The sequence below is a fragment of the Mya arenaria genome, chromosome 3 (assembly GCF_026914265.1).
Source record: "Mya arenaria isolate MELC-2E11 chromosome 3, ASM2691426v1".
Lineage (NCBI taxonomy): Eukaryota > Metazoa > Mollusca > Bivalvia > Myida > Myidae > Mya > Mya arenaria.
The window spans coordinates 80,159,435-80,179,366 of NC_069124.1; the positions used below are offsets into that span (position 1 = coordinate 80,159,435).

A 19,932-nucleotide genomic window follows, 5' to 3' on the forward strand; every position below is an offset into this window, starting at 1 on the left:
ACGAACGATTGGCAGTGCAACCCCGTGAACACAAAACTATAACTATACATATGCATATATTAAAGAATACATCATGCCATTTTGAGTAATAGCATCCGATTATGAGTACTTTGATCTAAAATGCAGTCAATGGCCCAAAGCCGGTCATTGTCGGCAGCTACGGTACTTTCTTCCGCTACACTTCATGCATGCCGTACACAACGAAGCATATCCGGGTATCCGACGAAGAAAGCCGGCTTTCCAACGCCGTTTTATCTCTTTGCTATTTTGCTACCGGTCCCCGGTTTTGGTTGGAACCAGTGCAAGTTGCCTGGTTCCCGTAGTAAACAATATGTCTGCCAACTAAAAACAGGTTAATATTTTTAATGAAAGACCTCTTAGTCATTTTATATATTTACCTCCTGAACGCTTCCTGAAGTTATGCTCCTTTCAAAATAATATTCGACAATATAAGGTACTAATAGCTTGGTCTCAATCCGATGTTGGGACATGTTACTGTAGATACATATTAGTATATTAGTTTCTATCCCTCTGATACGGGCCGTAAATCTGTGCACCAGAGGGCAGAGACAAACTGTTAATTTCTAGCCTATATAAAGTATATGCTGCCCACTGTGGTTTGTTCTTATCGTTTGCTTATTTATATTATCATTAATTGAAGCACAATATCTGTCAATTTGCTGATTAACCATCCACTACCATGGGCGTACATGTACATGTATATCGCGCCAATTTGATGTGCAGAAAAAAGTAGCTTGCAAATGGTGCTTTTGGCGAGTTTCTAGAGGAAAAATAGGCTTATGAAATTGAAGTCAAATAGACTTTTGAGTAGTTTATCCAAATCATCGAAATAGACATTTTTTTTAATAAAAGGCAAAATGATGTTCAGGCCTGGGCCTTTAAGCTTAACGGAAGCTACCCTGCTGACTACATTAAATAATTTATTATAATATTTCTGTGGTCAAAATATAGCACAAGCCCGCAAGCCCTGCACTGGTAAAATGTCTTTCAGGCTTGCCCAAATTCTGAATTTTATATAGCATGGTTTGTTCAAAAATGTTATGCCAAGCAATAGTATAATATAGTATAATTCGGGCTTGTTAATCCAAAAGTCTAATTTCAATGACTGATGTAAGGAGAATGGAATTGTTAAATAACTTTGAGTAATAAAAGGAATATATCCTTCATTTCAGCCTTTTCAAGCCAATATGAAGATGGAACAGCTTCAGTTTGAGACTTCCAATCTTACCTCTGAGATTGGGTATCTTGCCTTAGAGGGCAAAAAATTTCATGATGAAAGAAACTTCACTGAGGCAATAAAGTGCTATGACAAAGCCTATCAGCTGTCAAGAGAACTGAATGTGGATGAAGTAGAAAGGACATGTGCGTTTAATCTTGGTGCAGTGTTTATAGCGGAGGGGCAGGTAGAGACTGGTCTGAGCTACCTTCACAAAGCTACTCCCCCTGAGGGACAGAGTGATGCAAGGTGTAACGGTGACTTATACTTCAACATAGGCTTAGGACAGGAAAAACTCGGTGATGAGGCCAAAGCATTGGAAAACTATGAAAAAGCATTTAAGAGATACAAAGCATATGAAAGTGGAAACACAGAACTTTTAAATCAGTGCTTTGATAAATGTGTGTATTTATTTGTGAAGTGGAAGAGACATGTTGATGCATCTCGGCTCTGCCAGGAGATGGCTGATGTGTATGACATGAACAATGACCATTTGCACAGGGCTGAGAAGCTGTGTGAGAAGGCGGACTACTTGAGACGTGGCACAGGTGTGGAACAGGGTGACATTCTTAAGGCTGCTGAGGAGTGTATGAATGTAATAAACAGTTCCCACCCACAGGGAACGGACTGTCACTTGGCAGGTATGTGTCAGTAGGATTTCAAACAGCTGTATTTCAAGCTTGTAGAGGGTTTTAAAGTTATCCAAGAGAAGGTCATACACATTTTGTATATGTATGTATTACACATGTTACTATCTTTGGAAATGGTTAATTCTTCATGTTAGATTTTGAATGAATGTGCAGGGAAAACATAAATTGTATCACTTAATATTAAAAATGTTTATGTACATGAACTCTAAGAACTTGTTTTATTGAGTGAACAAAATCAAATGCTTACATCCAACCATATGTTCCAGGGAAGGTGCTGAATGACCTTGGTCTGGTGTTTACGCAGGTTCAGGAGTACAACCATGCAACCACCTGTTTTGAGAAGGCTCATGAAATGATACAGATGTCACACACTTCAAACAACCAGCTGAGGGCTGTTATACTGCAGAATCTTGGGGCAGCCTATAATTTCACTTGTGATTTCCAGCGTGCCATCAAGTATCATGAGGATGCAGCTGACATATATGGTATGAAGTTTCTATGTTGCATTGGTTTTAATACCCATGAGTACCTTTTAGACAATAAAAAGTTTACATAATCATATTTGTGTAACTGTACTAAAAATGCTCAATTGAACTTAGAAAGTCTGATAATCATGAATAATAATAGAAAGTAATAAGTCACATTTGTACTTTCAGCGAAGATTAAGTACCGTAATGGTCAAGGTCAGTGTTATACAAACCTTGCATTCGCTCACAGTCAGTTGGGAAACATGAAGGACGCTGAAGTGGCCTTTAACCATGCCCTGCTGGCAGCCAAAGATACAGGTTAATACGCATTTTGATCATTTTTAAATTATGCTCTTGTATCTATGAAAAATATACATTATTTATTCAAATGCATGCAATGTTGCCTTATTGGTCAGTTTTCTTCTACCGATACTTAGCATGTAAAAGCATGTGAGATTAATGTTGCAAAAACTAAAAATTAGTTGCATTATCTTTTATAGTATTCTTTATTGGATATGTAAGGCTAATAAAAAATGTTTTCTAGTAATATAGTGCTCAGAGAATTAATTTATCATTATCAGATGACAAGCATATGAAATGGCAAGCGTTTGAAGGACTTGGTGCTGTCAATTTCAACATGGGTGAGCTGAAGAGGGCCCAGAAGTATTTTATATCTGCACTGAAGAATGTTGAGAACAACCCTGTGTCACAGGATCGGATTGAGACCAAGCTGGAGCAGGTGATCCAGGCAGAGGTGTCAGGGTTTGTGCCAATGTCTGGGAGATATTCTTCTCGACCGGGTTCAGTGCAGGGTGTGCCCGTATCCCAGGCTGCCCATTTAGGGTACATGCAGACCCATGGACCTCCAGAGGAGCACACACAGATGGGCTCCACACCGGTATAGACATTTAACAGTTTCTTGTTTGATTCCTGAATATTTTTTATTGAAATATGTACTAATAGGTCTGCAGTGATCGTTGATTAAACAATCCATCTCAACTCTGATGTTGAATATTATTTTAATTCACTTGTATAACATGACTACTGTAATTCATTACTTCTATTCATGGATTTATGAAAAATAACCTACACAATTTGTTTCAATCAAATATGCCATTTATGAATTTTAGCGCAGTCTGAGCGCTCTTGAACAGCAGATTATCCCAAGACATGCGGACCGTATGCTATTGGCTGCCCCTCCTGCCATGTCTCGCATACAGGAGCAACAGAAACCCAGGTATGCTAGCAATCTTTCATATTGTGAGCCACAACCAGCCTTGTTTTTACCTTCCATCAATACCTGAGTTTTGTGGTTTATAAAATTCATGATTTGTTGCATACCTCTTGAGTGTCTTTCCCAAAAATCTAATATTGTTATTTTATATATTTTTTGATTTATGTGGTGTATTTATGTTAAAAATATGCTATTCTCCTTTTTGGACTTAATGCCAAAGAATCTCAGTATCTGCATGATTATCTTCAAGATAATGCGAGTTGAATGTTACTGATGTCCAGAATTGAAAGTGAATACAAAAATGGCATCTTATCAGTAACCAATAACAAACACATTTTCCCAGACATAGTCCAAATACATCTCCTGTGAAATGGGATAACAACACTGAGCCAAAAAGGTATTGCTGGCTGGTTCAGGGAGTGTATGAAATTTTCTTCGTACTTGCTATATGGGGAGAGAAAAACAAGTAGCCAATTTTCTAAAGACAATAACTATTGTGATATAAGAGAGCAGTATAACACTTAAAACCATGTTTTTTTGTTGTTTTTGGTCTGTTTAGTGTTCTGCTTACTACTACTGATTGATTAAAAACATCTGGTTTATGGGTAACTATGTATATTACTAATATCCTGTTACTTACTGCTGAGAGTTATGGTAGCTTGCAGTGACCTGTTCATGAAACTCTCTGTGAACACTAGAGTTTTATCACAAAATTATATTTATCAGATTTTTTTACTTCAGAATAATAATTGAAAAATGTGAATTGATTGGTGGTTTTCTGAAATGTCAAATACCCTGTACTTACATGGGACATAAAATCTTGTATTTTCAAATGATTGAGAAAAATGAACTCCCTTTAGGAACCGAAAAATAGCAATCAGAAAGAAGGACTCGTATGGTCCACATATTCCAAAAGTACATCGGGGCCTGGCAACCATTGACAGCTTTCCCACAGGGGGGTTCATGTATGGAGACAGTACCCCACCAATCTCGGGTCGTGCATCGTCTATGAGGCAGTCTACAGGACACCGGCTGACTCTGAGTGAGGAGAGTGAGTCATATAGTTCCTCGTCTGAGGATGATGAGGAGAGCAGCGAGGAGACTGAGGAGTCTAACCCAGAAAATGAGCAAGATCAGAGGCGGTGGGTGTTTTACATGTGTACCCGATAGTCAATTTTGTCTTCAACAACCTACTAGGATTGGTGTCTTTATGATGAAATTTTCTTGGGACCAAAAATGTTCCAATTTATTTTGCTTAGTTATGTACACAATTAATGTAGAATAATGTGTTTTTCCTTCCCACCATAGTTTTACCTTGCCTGCTTTTCCAGATATTGTTATGCATTTTCCAAGTTACTGGGTCCATATCACGAAATGAGTTTGAGTTTGAGACTCAACACACAAAATGTCCAATCTTGAAGTCATTGTTAAATTGCTTTTTTAAGAGTAGTGATGATAAAAATGCTGCATGCTTTAAAAACAACATATGTTGCAATAATTTACACATGTAGAATTCATTTTTGAATCTGAATCCCAAACTCAGACTCAAGATATTAGTTAATATGGGCCCTGTAGTTAAACAATACACAATCACTGAGCAAGGATCTTTTGCACTAGGATGGGGGTGTAATAACAATTCCTTTAATAATGCCATTTCTGTTCACCCAAATGCACCAAGTAACATGTTAAATCATAAGAAATTGTTTACTCTCTTCAAAATTACCAAATGGATACATAACTGATGTCAACATTTTTAATGTTTATTTATACTAAAAATTTAATAAAGATTAAAGATAATTATGTTGTAACTTGCAAATAAAAACAAATATTATGGTAACAGAGCCTCTTTAGAAGAAAAATTAGTGGAATAAGTACCAAACTTACATGTACCAGTTCGTAAACTTATAGAGTCTAAAATCATTGACATTCTGTAAAAATGTATATATGTATTGTTTAAGTATGGGCAAAATCACTGACTTTTTTCCTGATTTGTTCATTACAATTAATACTTTCAATACCAAGTGATTACAAACATTGTGTGCATGTTTTCTACCTTGTAGGACTTAGTTTTGATGAACTTTTCATGATTTCAGAGGTCCTGTTAATGATCATAAGATTCAAGAGATATTTGCCAAAAGGGCCGAAATCGTCAAAACCAGCACTACTAGCGTGCAACAGTAAGTAGTTTGATGCTTCGTCTTGTGCACATTATTTCAACATTTGTTGTGTTTTGAAGGAATGAGTGGAGGTTATGGCATAGCATTGGCGCCATCATGGATTAATTTTGATACGTGATGAAAATTAATTTACATGTTAAGAATGCATGTAAAGCAAAAGTGTCACCATTTCGACTACAAATTTATTGATTTATGCCCCTTGATCATATATGAAGACCTTTTAACCTCATTTATGTTTGTATTTCTGATCAAATCACCAGCTTGCATTGTTAAACATGCAAACATGCATTAGATCAGTTTAAAATTTTAGCATGAAACTACTACAATGAGAAATAATGAGAAAAGGGTATTTTGGGCTTGAACATTTAGGTCATTGCACGTCTGTCATCTGCCTGTCTGTTGTTTGTCATCTTCAATTGGTGCCCTATAGGGCTATATTGGTCCCAAGTCAGTAGATGTTAGTAAAGATGTTTGCCTAGTTGACATTTGATGCATACTGGGAAGTTGAAAAACGACAACAACTTCTTAACTCTTTCTATACCACAATTTTGGTACAAATTATTTAAATTTGATCAGTATTTTTTTTTGCATAAAATGTAGGTGAAGTTTTTTTATGGGAAATGTGGAGTTGAAAAACACGGTCACATTAAAGAAAATAATGTTTACACGCTTTAAACCACAAAAATCTTGGTCAATATGCATGTGTGGATAAAAATATAGGTCAAATTTTATACTGGGTCATGTAGGGTAAAACCAAGGTCACAAGGTCAAACCTAAGAAAAGCCCTTTTAACACTACAGAGGCCACAAATTTGGCCCTTATTCTTTGAAGCTTGGCAAGAATGTTTGTCACCATTAAAAGGCATTTTAACTTGATCAAAATGTCTGCATAAATTAAAATAAATAAATAATGGAATTAATCAGCAATTACATTAACTATGTTGTCTAATAAAGTGAGATTACTGAAATCTTTAACAAGAGTATTGGATTATGGATAGGTTAAAAAAATCCTATGTGAAATTGATTACCAACAGTATACATGTGACTCAACAGTTTACTAATGGAATATTCTTGTTTTTAATTAATTACAATTATTGGAGTTTTGTTTTGTAACTTATGAACCTTAGAAAAAATAATTAATTGTGTTGCACTTTAATCAATGTTTGTATTGTGTCTAGCTGATGTCAATAACAATGTACAAATTTATCAGTCACCAATTGTCAGGCGACCATTACAGTGCCCCAATGAAATGTAACCTCAACTCGGCATTTCAGAGTTTGTAAACATTATGTTTAAAAAACTTATAGCCTTAAATACTTTTTGTATTCTGGCTAAGGACAATTTAAGACACTTGGCAAGAAGGATATTTGAACAAGTTGGTAATGGTTCCAATCCATGAACATCTATATCCTTTTTTTCATTGTATGCTTTAGAAACTGATCATTTTTATCTCATTTTATTTCATATTTTGTTTGCACTGATTTATAAAGAACAAGAAAATACAGTTAAAAATATCTATGAACACAATGAAACGATAACTGATTAACGTTGTTTATTAATTACCATTATGGATTAACTAAAAAAAAACACTGAAAGATCTCAACAAATTGCAATAACGGCTTTAGCGACTGGTAGAAATATTGGTTTGAGGGTTTCATTTATGTAGATATTTTTGCTTTATGCTTGCTTTGTTCTTTGTTTTCACTTCAGTGGTATTAAAATAGTAGTGTTTTTATCAATACTTTATTTCTATTGAAAAATAGACATAGCAATATTGCTAAGGTTCGAAAAAGAGGTTCTATTGGGCCGAACCATTTACCAAAGCAATCTAGAGGTCTGTCAGTCACCTATACAGATGCAAAGACACCCCGGTGGCGCAAGAATTCCTCGCTGCAATGTTACATGCTTGGCTCTTACGAAGATAGAGATGAGCCTGAGGGCATGCAGACAGGGTGTGTCCCGCATTTTCTAACCTACTCTCACTTGCAGTCAGGGTGTCCCATGTGACGCAACACTATTACCTACCCACTTGCAGTCAGGGTGTGTCCCGTGTGACGCCACACTATTACCTACCCACTTGCAGTCAGGGTGTGTCCCGTGTGACGCCACACTATTACCTACCCACTTGCAGTCAGGGTGTGTCCCGTGTGAGGCCACACTATTACCTACCCACTTGCAGTCAGGGTGTGTCCCGTGTGAGGCCACACTATTACCTACCCACTTGCAGTCAGGGTGTGTCCCGTGTGAGGCCACACTATTACCTACCCACTTGCAGTCAGGGTGTGTCCCGTGTGAGGCCACACTATCACCTTCCCACTTGCAGTCAGGGTGTGTCCCGTGTGAGGCCACACTATCACCTACCCACTTGCAGTCAGGGTGTGTCCCGTGTGAGGCCACACTATCACCTACCCACTTGCAGTCAGGGTGTGTCCCGTGTGAGGCCACACTATCACCTACCCACTTGCAGTCAGGGTGTGTCCCGTGTGAGGCCACACTATCACCTACCCACTTGCAGTCAGGGTGTGTCCCGTGTGAGGCCACACTATCACCTACCCACTTGCAGTCAGGGTGTGTCCCGTGTGAGGCCACACTATCACCTACCCACTTGCAGTCAGGGTGTGTCCCGTGTGAGGCCACACTATCACCTACCCACTTGCAGTCAGGGTGTGTCTATTACCTACCCACTTGCAGTCAGGGTGGGTCCCGCGTGAGGCCACACTATTACCTACCCACTTGCAGTCAGGGTGGGTCCCGCGTGAGGCCACACTATTACCTACCCACTTGCAGTCAGGGTGTGTCCCGCGTGAGGCCACACTATTACCTACCCACTTGCAGTCAGGGTGTGTCCCGCGTGAGGCCACACTATTACCTACCCACTTGCAGTCAGGGTGGGTCCCGCGTGAGGCCACACTATTACCTACCCACTTGCAGTCAGGGTGGGTCCCGCGTGAGGCCACACTATTACCTACCCACTTGCAGTCAGGGTGGGTCCCGCGTGAGGCCACACTATTACCTACCCACTTGCAGTCAGGGTGGGTCCCGCGTGAGGCCACACTATTACCTACCCACTTGCAGTCAGGGTGGGTCCCGCGTGAGGCCACACTATTACCTACCCACTTGCAGTCAGGGTGGGTCCCGCGTGAGGCCACACTATTACCTACCCACTTGCAGTCAGGGTGGGTCCAGCGTGAGGCCTCACTATTACCTACCCACTTGCAGTCAGGGTGGGTCCAGCGTGAGGCCAGACTATTACCTACCCACTTGCAGTCAGGGTGGGTCCAGCGTGAGGCCTCACTATTACCTACCCACTTGCAGTCAGGGTGGGTCCCGCGTGAGGCCACACTATTACCTACCCACTTGCAGTCAGGGTGGGTCCCGCGTGAGGCCACACTATTACCTACCCACTTGCAGTCAGGGTGGGTCCCGCGTGAGGCCACACTATTACCTACCCACTTGCAGTCAGGGTGGGTCCCGCGTGAGGCCACACTATTACCTACCCACTTGCAGTCAGGGTGGGTCCTGTGTGATGCCCATCTAGTGCAAACCCACTTGCAGTCAGAGTGGGTCCAGCGTGACATTCATCTATCAACAGCATACTCCAACATCCCTACTAAGCTCCATATCCCTTCTCCCCTATTCCGTCTGCGATGCGTTTTTATTTCACGTAGGCTTGTCCCTTGATTAGCAGTTTGGTGTTTGGTTTACCTACTAACCTCACAATAATATTTCTACTTATGTAAAGCTGCTTGTCAGTGACACAGAGGGGATTGACCATGTATTGCTAAAATGTTTGTTTCTTGATAGGGAACTTAACATGTCCGAAAATAGATGAATATTTGTGTTGGTCATAGTTTGCTGTACAATTCATCTAATACATTTTCAATACCAAATATTTCTGAATCAGATGTTGTGATATTCATCTTGGTAATATTGCATCAGTTGAAATCCCAAACTATCCAAATTTTAACATTACATGTACAAATAGTGTGGGTATTGTTCCAGCAACCTAACCCCAGTGAAGGAGGATGACAGCCTGATGAAATACCGGAAAGCTATTGAAGAAAGAGATGAAGGTATGTTATAGCATTCTTGATATCATGTTCCATTTCTGTCAGTTATTAGAGAAAGTAATGATGTGGCACTGTGACATTTTACTTAAACTGTATTTGTTCTCTATTTCTATTGCAGAGGAGGACACTTCTGAAAGTGATTCTAATTCTGAGGTAAATGTAATATTTATATAATGGCTGTAATAATATTGCTTTGTTCTACATTCAAGATATGATTGAACTTTAAAGTGAAACTATACGATTGTAAACTATAAAATGAGTATCAATAAGAGTTCATGCCACAAATATGACACATGTATCTCCCCTGTTTCCAGACAACCGATAGTTCCTCAAGTGAGATTGATGGTGATGGTGATGATGATGTTGACCATGTTAATCAAGCACAGCTCGGTCAAATACAGAGGTAATAAAATACATTCATAAGTTTAAGCTTCATTCTGTGGTAAACAAGGAGTGTTCAATATGTAATGGGTGCCATGGTTAACTATTACATGTGGAACATTTCTCTTGTTTTCATTAAACATTGCTTGACGTTGTGATTGTCAAAGGTCACAGAGACATGTGTTGATTGTCAAAGATGTGTTGCACAAGGTTGCTCAAGGCCCTGTCAGCAGTAACTAATGGTTGAAGGGCCACAGTACTGCAAACATAGGTTGGTCTTGTAAATGTACTTGCAAAACACATGTACCGGTACTATGATTTCTGCTTTAATTTAGGCACGATATCCGTTAATTTAAAAATACGAACTTTATCAATTATTTTTGATGACTTATAATTGTAAAGTCAAGGATTTTCAAAACTTACAAAATATATTGTATTAAATAATTTGATAGCATATTATTTATTATTTATCTTTATAGATTACTTGAAAGTTTGTTACAACTCTTATTATGTCAATGTTTTAGGTCCTACTCGGTGAATTCCTACCATAGTAGTCTAAGCAGAAGTGGCTTGTGGGTTAACTCCCCTCACAAGTACTGAAATTTGTTGTGTTTTTCTCCTTATTTCGTTAAAGGTTTTACCCTCTAATTTGATCAATCTCTAATAATCTCAAGTCAACTTGCACTGATTTCTTGCATTCCAAACATGTGTTTCCTTATTTTTAATTGGCCTGGAATTCTCTTGTCTTCCTCCCTGGGTTAGACAACTAAAGTGCCATAACATGTCATTTCAGGATAATACTACAATTGTGAGATGAGGTGATTTAAAATGGAAAAGTAAAAATGAAATATTATTATAATTACATAAAAAAAGTATTACAATAAAAAAATGTTAACCTAAAACGGGTGGCGTTCTTGGAAACATTTTTACATTTACTTAAGATACTGCGCATCATAATCTTTGGTGAAGTAAATATAGAGCTTTTACAAAATCACATATCATTCAACATTTACAATTCAGGCATGCAAGAAAAAATATCATTCATGTGTATTCATGGTGGATCGAAATCTGACAGTCAGGCATGTGTGGCCTGATCCTTTGGGTATTTTTTTTTATTATTGTGTATCCCTTGCTATTTTGATCTGCCTGGCATACACATGAATTATACTTGTATTTTTTTAAAAGTCCAATCCTATATTTTGATATTGTATATATGACCTTGAATACTTTTCATGATTCTTTCAATAATAAAATATGTTTAAACCAATGTTAACAATTGAAAATACAACATTGTTATTGTTGTTAAGAATGTATATTGACATGTGTATACTATGCCATGTTTTTTGTCCTCTAATGAAATGCATGCCCTCACATCCCAATCATGTGTATCACTGACTTTACACCTGCACATGTGTGTGTATGTTGTGTGTTCACAGGCCCCCACCCCCGCCGACCCAGTCACCTCTGCACACTGGCACCCAGGGCACGTACCTGCAACCTGCCTACAAACACATTAACTCTGATTATCCCTCGTTTCCCCATAGTGATGGCCAGCAGCCCACAACCACCCCTGTGAGGCAGAGCACAGAGGACAGCAGTGAGGACAGTGAAGGATCCGACCCAATTGAGAAAGACGATGATCCATCTTACGCTTCCATTAAGTCTGTTAATGAAAAACACCAGCATCCACCTAGCTCTGCAGGTAATGACCATAACAAAGGTAGAAGGAAGGAAAGCAGGATACGGTCACAAAATTTCTTTGAAAGTGAGTCTACTCAAAGTGACGGAAGTGATCCTCAATCAGGGCGCTATAGAGGCGATGACATCATCAGGAAAATGGAAGGTAACTTTATCATAAAACGTGTACTCAGTGGCTTCAGTACTTTAGCTAGTTTACATGTATAGCTTATAGGTAGTCATGTTTATGTCACTTACAGTGAACAATCATTCAGCAGCTCAATCATTTGATTTTGTTTTGTAATAGACACTTTGCTTGTTGTCCACTCTTACAATGTTAGGAAGTTATTTGTGACACATTTGGGCTTCCACTACTAACCAGATGCGTGTACAGGTATGTTATTTTTGTGCATTTAGTTGTTGTTTTCTTGTAAGTATATATAGTTTCACAAAAAATGAAAACAAACACATATAAATATTTATATAGATAGTCAATAGTTATATAATAGTTAGTCAATAATTTTTATTCTATAGATTTTATCTTACATAGTCTAGCCAGATATTTCATACAAAAAAATCAAGGACATAGATTGGCAAAAACCAGGCAGGTGGGCTGACGTTTTGGGTGGGCCATCTAGTGGGCATTCGGATATCATTGGCATTTTTGCATTATTTTTATTACAGTTTCTAATTCAGCAATTTTGATCTGATTTCCATGAAACTTGGTTAGCATAACTATTTGTCAGCATGTTTATTAAGACCAATGTAAATAAGGGTCATCTCTGCTTAAAAACTATGTCACTATATCCAATATTAAGACAGACTTTTGTGTTGATGTTTTTTTATTCCTTTCACAAATGATTCAGTGTTCATCCAATCTTCAAGAAATCAGTCTGATTAATTCTCAGCTTGATATTGAAGACCGGTGTGAATATAACCCCTTGTTTGATTTTTTTTTTAGTTTCCATAATAGTAAATAGTCAATACATGTATTATTTTAGAAATAAAAAGATAAGAGTATTCTCTTTTTTCAGCAGTTAAATCTGAGAAAAACTGAACTTTTTTTTTTTTAACAATGATTGAACCAGAAAAACTTGCCTATTATAACTAACATATCTACAATTAGTTCACCAAAAACAGGTATTAAGTCTTTTAAGTTCAACCACAAGATAAGCATGTATTTGTAGACCATGAGAAAGAAATTAGTTTTTAAAGATCCTTCATATATATACATGTTACATTACATGTAAACAAATGGATGATTGTTTTACAGGAATGAGTTCACATGCAGATGTCAGTGGTTTGGAAAAGATGCCACGGGGACAGAGGTATGGCTTGTTAGAACTGCTGTCAAATTGGTACAAAAATATAAGGGAAATTAAGTAGTATTTAGGTGTATATTCAGTATTAAAATAGGTGAAAACTTATTGAAACAGGGCATCAAAAATCTAGGGATAACCTCAAAACCTTTATTTCCCAGATGGTGGTGTCAATGAATCTCAATTTTTTTCCACTCCGACACTAAAGGTTTATAGGTGTAAATGCATCTTATTGTAGCAGTCATCCTAAGTTTTGTTTGGAACATTTCAACTGTACTCATTCTGTAACACTGTATTGTTGATATTTCCAGGGAGCAGTTTTTACTTCACGAACATCAGCGCAGACAGCAGGCTGAGACACCACCAGATCTACCACCCCGACAAACAGAGGGCAACATCAAGTCCAAGGGCTGTGTCATCATGTAGTCGGCATTGTAGTGACTTGCCAATTGAAGTAAAGGAGGCCAAGAAGTTATAGGCATGTTAGATCATGTAGTACTTATCATAGTGACAACCTACTCCAGACATGGTAAAGAACTATGAAGAAGGCCTCTGCGACATGTATCATATAGTGATTATAGTCTACTTATTAGTACATGCACCATTAGGGTCTTACAGACCCATCATTTGTCTGAGTGGATGGCAGGTGTCATTATTTACTCTACTTCATCTCAGCCTTGATCATCAGAGGGCAGCAAGGCTATGGACAGTGTCGAGTCTGATTTCAATAATGCACAGAACCCCACGGATTTTGTAAGCAAGATTACCGGTATAGTACCCTTTAACAGAAAGAGTCCCTGCCACCAGGTCTGCTCACTAGAAGACAAAGGCAAACATGTGAATAATCATCAGGTTAAACAGTTCCATATGGCCTACTGATACAGTCAATGTTTTTGAATATTGACAGATAACAAACTAAGGTCCCTATCTTAACTATGTATTTGCATGATTGATGACTAAAAATTAAACTCATTCTCATTCAAATGTTGTATTTGTGAAAACAAATCTTAACCGCAGTTTGTTTGTGACAGACTATGGTCTGTTACATGCAATACATTTTATGACAACATTTCTGGTGGAATTATTTGAGACAGTATCTTTTACATCTGTTATTAATCACAGACATCATCCATTTGCATGTAAAGTATCTTTTTTTAGACGTAATTTTTGCCATTTATATGAAGACTCCTTGCCTTATTTAAAATCATAACTATGACGTATCACCTTTGTTTTGAGTGGGGTTTTTTACATGCCAACTATTTAAGTAAACTTTTTGTCTGCTTTGTATCCCTACCACCATTTTGGGAAATATTTCTAAGGAATTTATATTATTATTATTATATATCAGACTTTTAAAGCGCTCTTCATATATACAATAAACATTCAAAAGCACTGGATATTATATCAATGATATTATACAAAAATAAAACTATCAAAAGACATGAACTGTCATACTGATATTATCTTGGTGATAAAAGTACATGCATATATATAAAGAATTTCTGTGATATTCCTGTCCTACAATCAAAGAACAGATGATGCTCAAATGAAACGTGTTTTGCATTTTGTATGTACTGTTTCTTATTATGTACTTGAGTGAGCCTAGAAACATTTTACTGTATTTTTGTCTTGCTATTATAGTTTATTAACTTACTTTGCCAATGAGTTTCTCTGTGTTAGCCGTAGAAGAAACGGTCTTATTAGATCATCACAAGGCTTAGTCTGCAACACCGCAATAGAGACTTTGTGCGCTGTTGTCATCATCATAATAATAAGATTTCTTTATGTGTTGACAGAGATGTTGTACTAGAGCTATACTTATTTCTCATCATCTTTTCATTGCGCACGAATATATAAACAGTTGGTTGTGCTTAAAACTTATTATTTGTAAGAAAACGACACCTTAATAAGAGAGCAAGACTTGGGTTGTATTATGTATGTCTGCTGGGATTGTGTTTGCCTGTGTTGGTAAGTCCTTTGTTCTTAACTGTTATTTTATGTCTCATGAACGAATCTCCATCATGCTAAAAGATATGTAAGTCAGGAAGGGGATGTTGGTTGAATAACTGAAAATTGTTCTGGTTTTGGTCCTTCTATTCATAAGTAAAACATGAATTTCGGACCATTGGGCTTTTTGTAACATAGCTTTGTTTTGTGTTTGCCTTTGGGGAAATGTTGCAATCACACCTGTTTACTACTGATTATCATTCTGATGCAGGTTATCAATTTTGTAATTCTGTATTTTGAAAATTATACCTATTTGCAAGTAGTCATTTTTGCATATCTATTGCATTGAACTTGTTGCTAGTAGAAACTATTTAAATGTTATTTTAAAAAATGTTGCCATAATTCGTTTAACCTCGAGATACTCAGATAGGGGTTTCTAGTATACCTAGAAAAGCTTTATTACAAACTATGTAGTAAGAAAGCTTCCATTTTAGAATTTGCAGTTTATTAGAATTTAATTGCATGTGATAAACAGTTTCTGTAAATCCTGATCACAGTCATGTTACAAGCATCATATATGTTCCATAATATACAAGTATACAGGTGGTTCTCAAAATGTTATATTTTTATTCATATTTTATTTTGATTTCTTGTCTCAATTTCAATTGTATTAAAAATAATTAGTTTTTATATATTAGTAATGTTAAAGCCTTGTAGGTGCAGGTGGTAAACTGGTATGATAAATGTTGTCAACTCTGTAGATATCTTGTACATGCAGGTGGTAAACTGGTAGGTTAACGCTTGTCAACTCTCTGATATTTTGTACATGCAGGTGGTAAACTGGTATGTTAACGCTTGTCCACTCTGTAGATATCTTGTACATGCAGGTTGTAAACTGGGAGATTAACGCTTGTCCACATATTGTACATGCAGGTGGTAAACTGGTATGTTAACGCTTGTCAACTCTGTAAATATCTTTTACATGCAGGTGGTAAACTGGGATGTTAACGCTTGTCAACTCTGTAGATATCTTGTACATGCAGGTGGTAAACTGGTATGTTAACGCTTGTCAACTCTGTAGATATCTTGTAGATGCAGGTGGTAAACTGGTATGTTAACGCTTGTCCACTCTGTAGATATCTTGTACATGCAGGTGGTAAACTGGTATATTAACGCTTGTCAACTCTGTAGATATCTTGTACATGCAGGTGGTAAACTGGTATGATAACGCTTGTCAACTCTGTAGATATCTTGTACATGCAGGTGGTAAACTGGTATGTTTACGCTTGTCCACTCTGTAGATATCCTGTACAAGCAGGTTTTAAACTGGTATGTTAACGCTTGTCCACTCTGTAGATATCTTGTACATGCAGGTGGTAAACTTTCATGTTTACGCTTGTCCACTCTGTAGATATCTTGTACATGCAGGTGGTAAACTGGTATGTTATGCTTGTTCACTCTGTAGATATCTTGTACATGCAGGTGGTAAACTGGTATGTTAATGCTTGTCATCTCTGTAGATATCTTGTATATACAGTGGCATGTATGTGAAAGCACATTGTGATAGCTTATTAGACGTTATTATGTAATAATTTGATTGTTATTATTAAAAAGGGCAAATCTATGACTTTGTGTCGTTAAATATGGTGTGGTCCACTGGATTCCGCGAGAAATTTTTTAATGAACTCTAGAACACAAAGATAGAGGCAATCTGGCCGAGACATGATATACAGCCAATGGGCGGACTGACCTTTATAAACTTTAAATAACAAGAATGATTAAGCGGTGTCAAGTGAAACTGCGGCCAGTGTGAGCGGAAGACTTTAGAACTTTCCAGAACTGCCTTTTTATGCAGAGTACTAGGCAAAGGAGTCTGGGTTTGAACCCGCCACCTTCCGAACCCGAAGCGAATGCTCTACCACTGAGCTATCTGGGCGGTCAAATGCAGTCATGGGCGCGGCAGACCTTAAAAACTCTAACACGACCAAAATATATGGAGTCTGGTCAATCTGTAGTGCACCAGATGATGGCCGCATACCTTTATATAGTTAAGTACAACCGATTGAGTCTGAGTGGAGTCAAGCAAAAATCAACCCATAACGCACAGTAAAACCTTTGTAATCGCAACACAACCAAATATGTGGAGTTGAGTCAATCCGTAATGCAGCCAACGGCGCAGCAAACCTTGATACGCTCTCACACCAACAGGAGAGATGGAGTGGGGTCAAGCTGTAATGGAGTCAAAAATAAAACAAAAACAAGCAGGCAATGGCGCAAGCACGATTATGCTACGTGACACGCATATGCTTCTATAATTTCAAATTCAAGAAATGTCTTTTCTTAAATGCCTGAAAGGAGATGCTTAAAGGTAGTTGTTGAAAACCATCAATGTTTCATAAGCAGGGGTGTGTCCAGTCCATGATCAAAAACTTAAATACTGTTAAAAAGTTGTTGATATGGGGTCTGGATAATATATTGCAGATATTTAGTTCTTAACAATGAGAAAATAAGTCGCTAAAAGGAGTTTTGATAGTCATTTTAAGGAGATAGTAAGTCGTTTAAACGAGATACTTAGTCGTTGTAACCAGTTACTACGTCGTTCAAACAAGATACCAAGTCTACCATTCACTACGTCGTTTCAACGAGATATTAAGTCGTTGTAACCAGTTAATACGTCGTTTCAACGAGATACTAAGTCGTTGTAACCAGTTACTACGTCGTTCAAACAAGATACCAAGTCTACCAGTTACTACGTCGTTTCAACGAGATATTAAGTCGTTGTAACCAGTTACTACGTCGTTTCAACGAGATACTAAGTCGTTGTAACCAGTTACTACGTCGTTTCAACGAGATACTAAGTCGTTGTAACCAGTTACTACGTCGTTCAAACGAGATACTAAGTCGTTGTTACCAGTTAATACCTCGTTTCAACGATATTACTAAGTCGTTGTTACCAGTTACTACGTCGTTCAAACGATATACTAAGTCGTTGTTACCAGTTACTACGTCGTTCAAACAAGATACTAAGTTGATATAACGAGTGACTTATAGCTGATTTAACGAGTTATTTATCTTTTTTTAAATACTAGTAATGCTACGTGACATCTATAGGCCATCACGACTTAAAATGTGTTTAAATGCCATAATGACATGAGATAAAAGTGACTGTGATTCCCAGTCAAATCCGGGTATTAGATTACTTGAAGAAACAGAGTGAGATACAAAACATCCGGCTAGCTTTTGACGAAGAGACTCTCAGTACTTACGTATTCGATGTAAAGCACCGACGAACGGGATACAACTTTTCTGGGTTTAACCAGTACTGAGTACAAGATTTCCCCACTACTGCCTTTTTATACCGAACACTAGGCAAAGGAGTCTGGCTTTGAACCCACGACTTTCCGACCGAAGCGAATGCTCTACCACTTAGTGATCTGGGCGGTCATATGCAGTCATGGGCGCGGCAGACTTTAACAACTCTAACACGACCAAAATGTATGGAGTCGGGACAATCCGTAATGCACCAAACGTAGGCGGCATACCTTTAAATAGTTAAGTACAACCGATTGAGACTGAGTGGGGTCAAGCAAGAATCAACCCATAACGCGCGGTAAAACCTTTGTAAACGCAACACAACCAGACAGGTGGAGTGGAGTCAATCCGTAATGCAGCCAACGGTGCAGCAAACCTTGATACACTCTCACACCAACAGGAGAGATGGAGTGGGGTCAAGCTGTAACGGAGTCAGTGGGCGCGGCATATCTTTATAAACTCCAACACCATCATGAGTGATGGATTAGGGTTAGGGCGTTATGCAGCGTATAATGGTGGCATACTTCTGCCACCAGATAACCATATAACTAACTAGTTAATAAAGTGCCAATGGGAGCCGTCAGACCTCTTACACCATCAAAAAGATGGAGTGGGATCTAGCCATAAGGCAGCCATCTTGCGCGGGAAGACCTTTAATTATTACCTATTACTAAGTTGTAAAAATAGTTTTGTTTATCGTTTTAAGGAGATACTTAGTCTTATAACGAGAATCTAACGGAACTATTACGTCGTTCAAACGAGATGCTAAGTTGATATAACGGGGTACTACGTCGTTTAAGCGAGAATATTACGTCGTTAAAACAAGATACTAAGTGGGTAAAACGTGATACATTTTGTACTCCTAATAAGTTGATATAACGAGTGACTCATAGTTAATAGTGCGAGGCACTTATCATTTTGTTTTAAATAATACTACGTGACATCTGATAGGCTTAGAAAACTGAACTGGTCAAAATATGTTACACAAAAAGCATACTTTATTTCGCGTAATGAGATGCATGCATCATACACACAACGAAAATATGCACATCTGAGTAATATACGTCAAACAATATCTAATATTTAGAATCTTATCTTGAAACTGAAATAAAACTGAAGAAATTACTGGCGGGACACACATACATGATTATGTGCATGGATATATTAAAGTTAATAAACGTTAATGCTCTAACACTATTCAAAGTGTCACGTTTTGCATAAAATCCTTATTTCATCACGTATCATGAATTCCAAGCACACGCGTTAAAAATATTCTGACGGGAACGCTACCGTGACTGCAATTCGATATCACGAACGTGGTTCATTTCAAGTTTTATCATATTATTAATATTCTGGTCGATGCTTCATACATGCATGTACAGGAAAATCGGCACGAACAATTTGAATAAGCGCTATAAAAAGCACACCAGTCCAGGTTCAATAAACATCCTTACAGCCATTA

General features: G+C 37.8%; 1 protein-coding gene across 5 annotated transcripts; it reads left to right on the top strand.

Moving 5' to 3' along the window:
- Positions 1-305: 305 nt before the first annotated feature.
- On the top strand, positions 306-16,776 carry LOC128228681 (tetratricopeptide repeat protein 24-like). Of its 5 annotated transcripts, none has more exons than XM_052940125.1 (14): positions 306-352; positions 1,194-1,878; positions 2,154-2,372; positions 2,544-2,672; positions 2,936-3,252; positions 3,485-3,591; positions 4,449-4,730; positions 5,682-5,765; positions 9,767-9,837; positions 9,953-9,987; positions 10,149-10,237; positions 11,652-12,058; positions 13,166-13,220; positions 13,523-16,776. In XM_052940125.1, the coding sequence occupies exons 2-14, from the start codon at positions 1,209-1,211 to the stop codon at positions 13,635-13,637; spliced, it is 2,580 nt and encodes an 859-aa protein (XP_052796085.1). In that variant the 5' UTR covers positions 306-352; positions 1,194-1,208; the 3' UTR covers positions 13,638-16,776. The 5 variants fall into 5 exon arrangements, with proteins under 5 accessions (XP_052796085.1, XP_052796088.1, XP_052796083.1 ...); XM_052940128.1 differs by lacking the exon at positions 4,449-4,730 and adding an exon at positions 3,932-3,985 and having other exon boundaries at positions 337-454; XM_052940123.1 differs by having other exon boundaries at positions 337-454.
- The last annotated feature ends 3,156 nt before the right edge of the window (positions 16,777-19,932 follow it).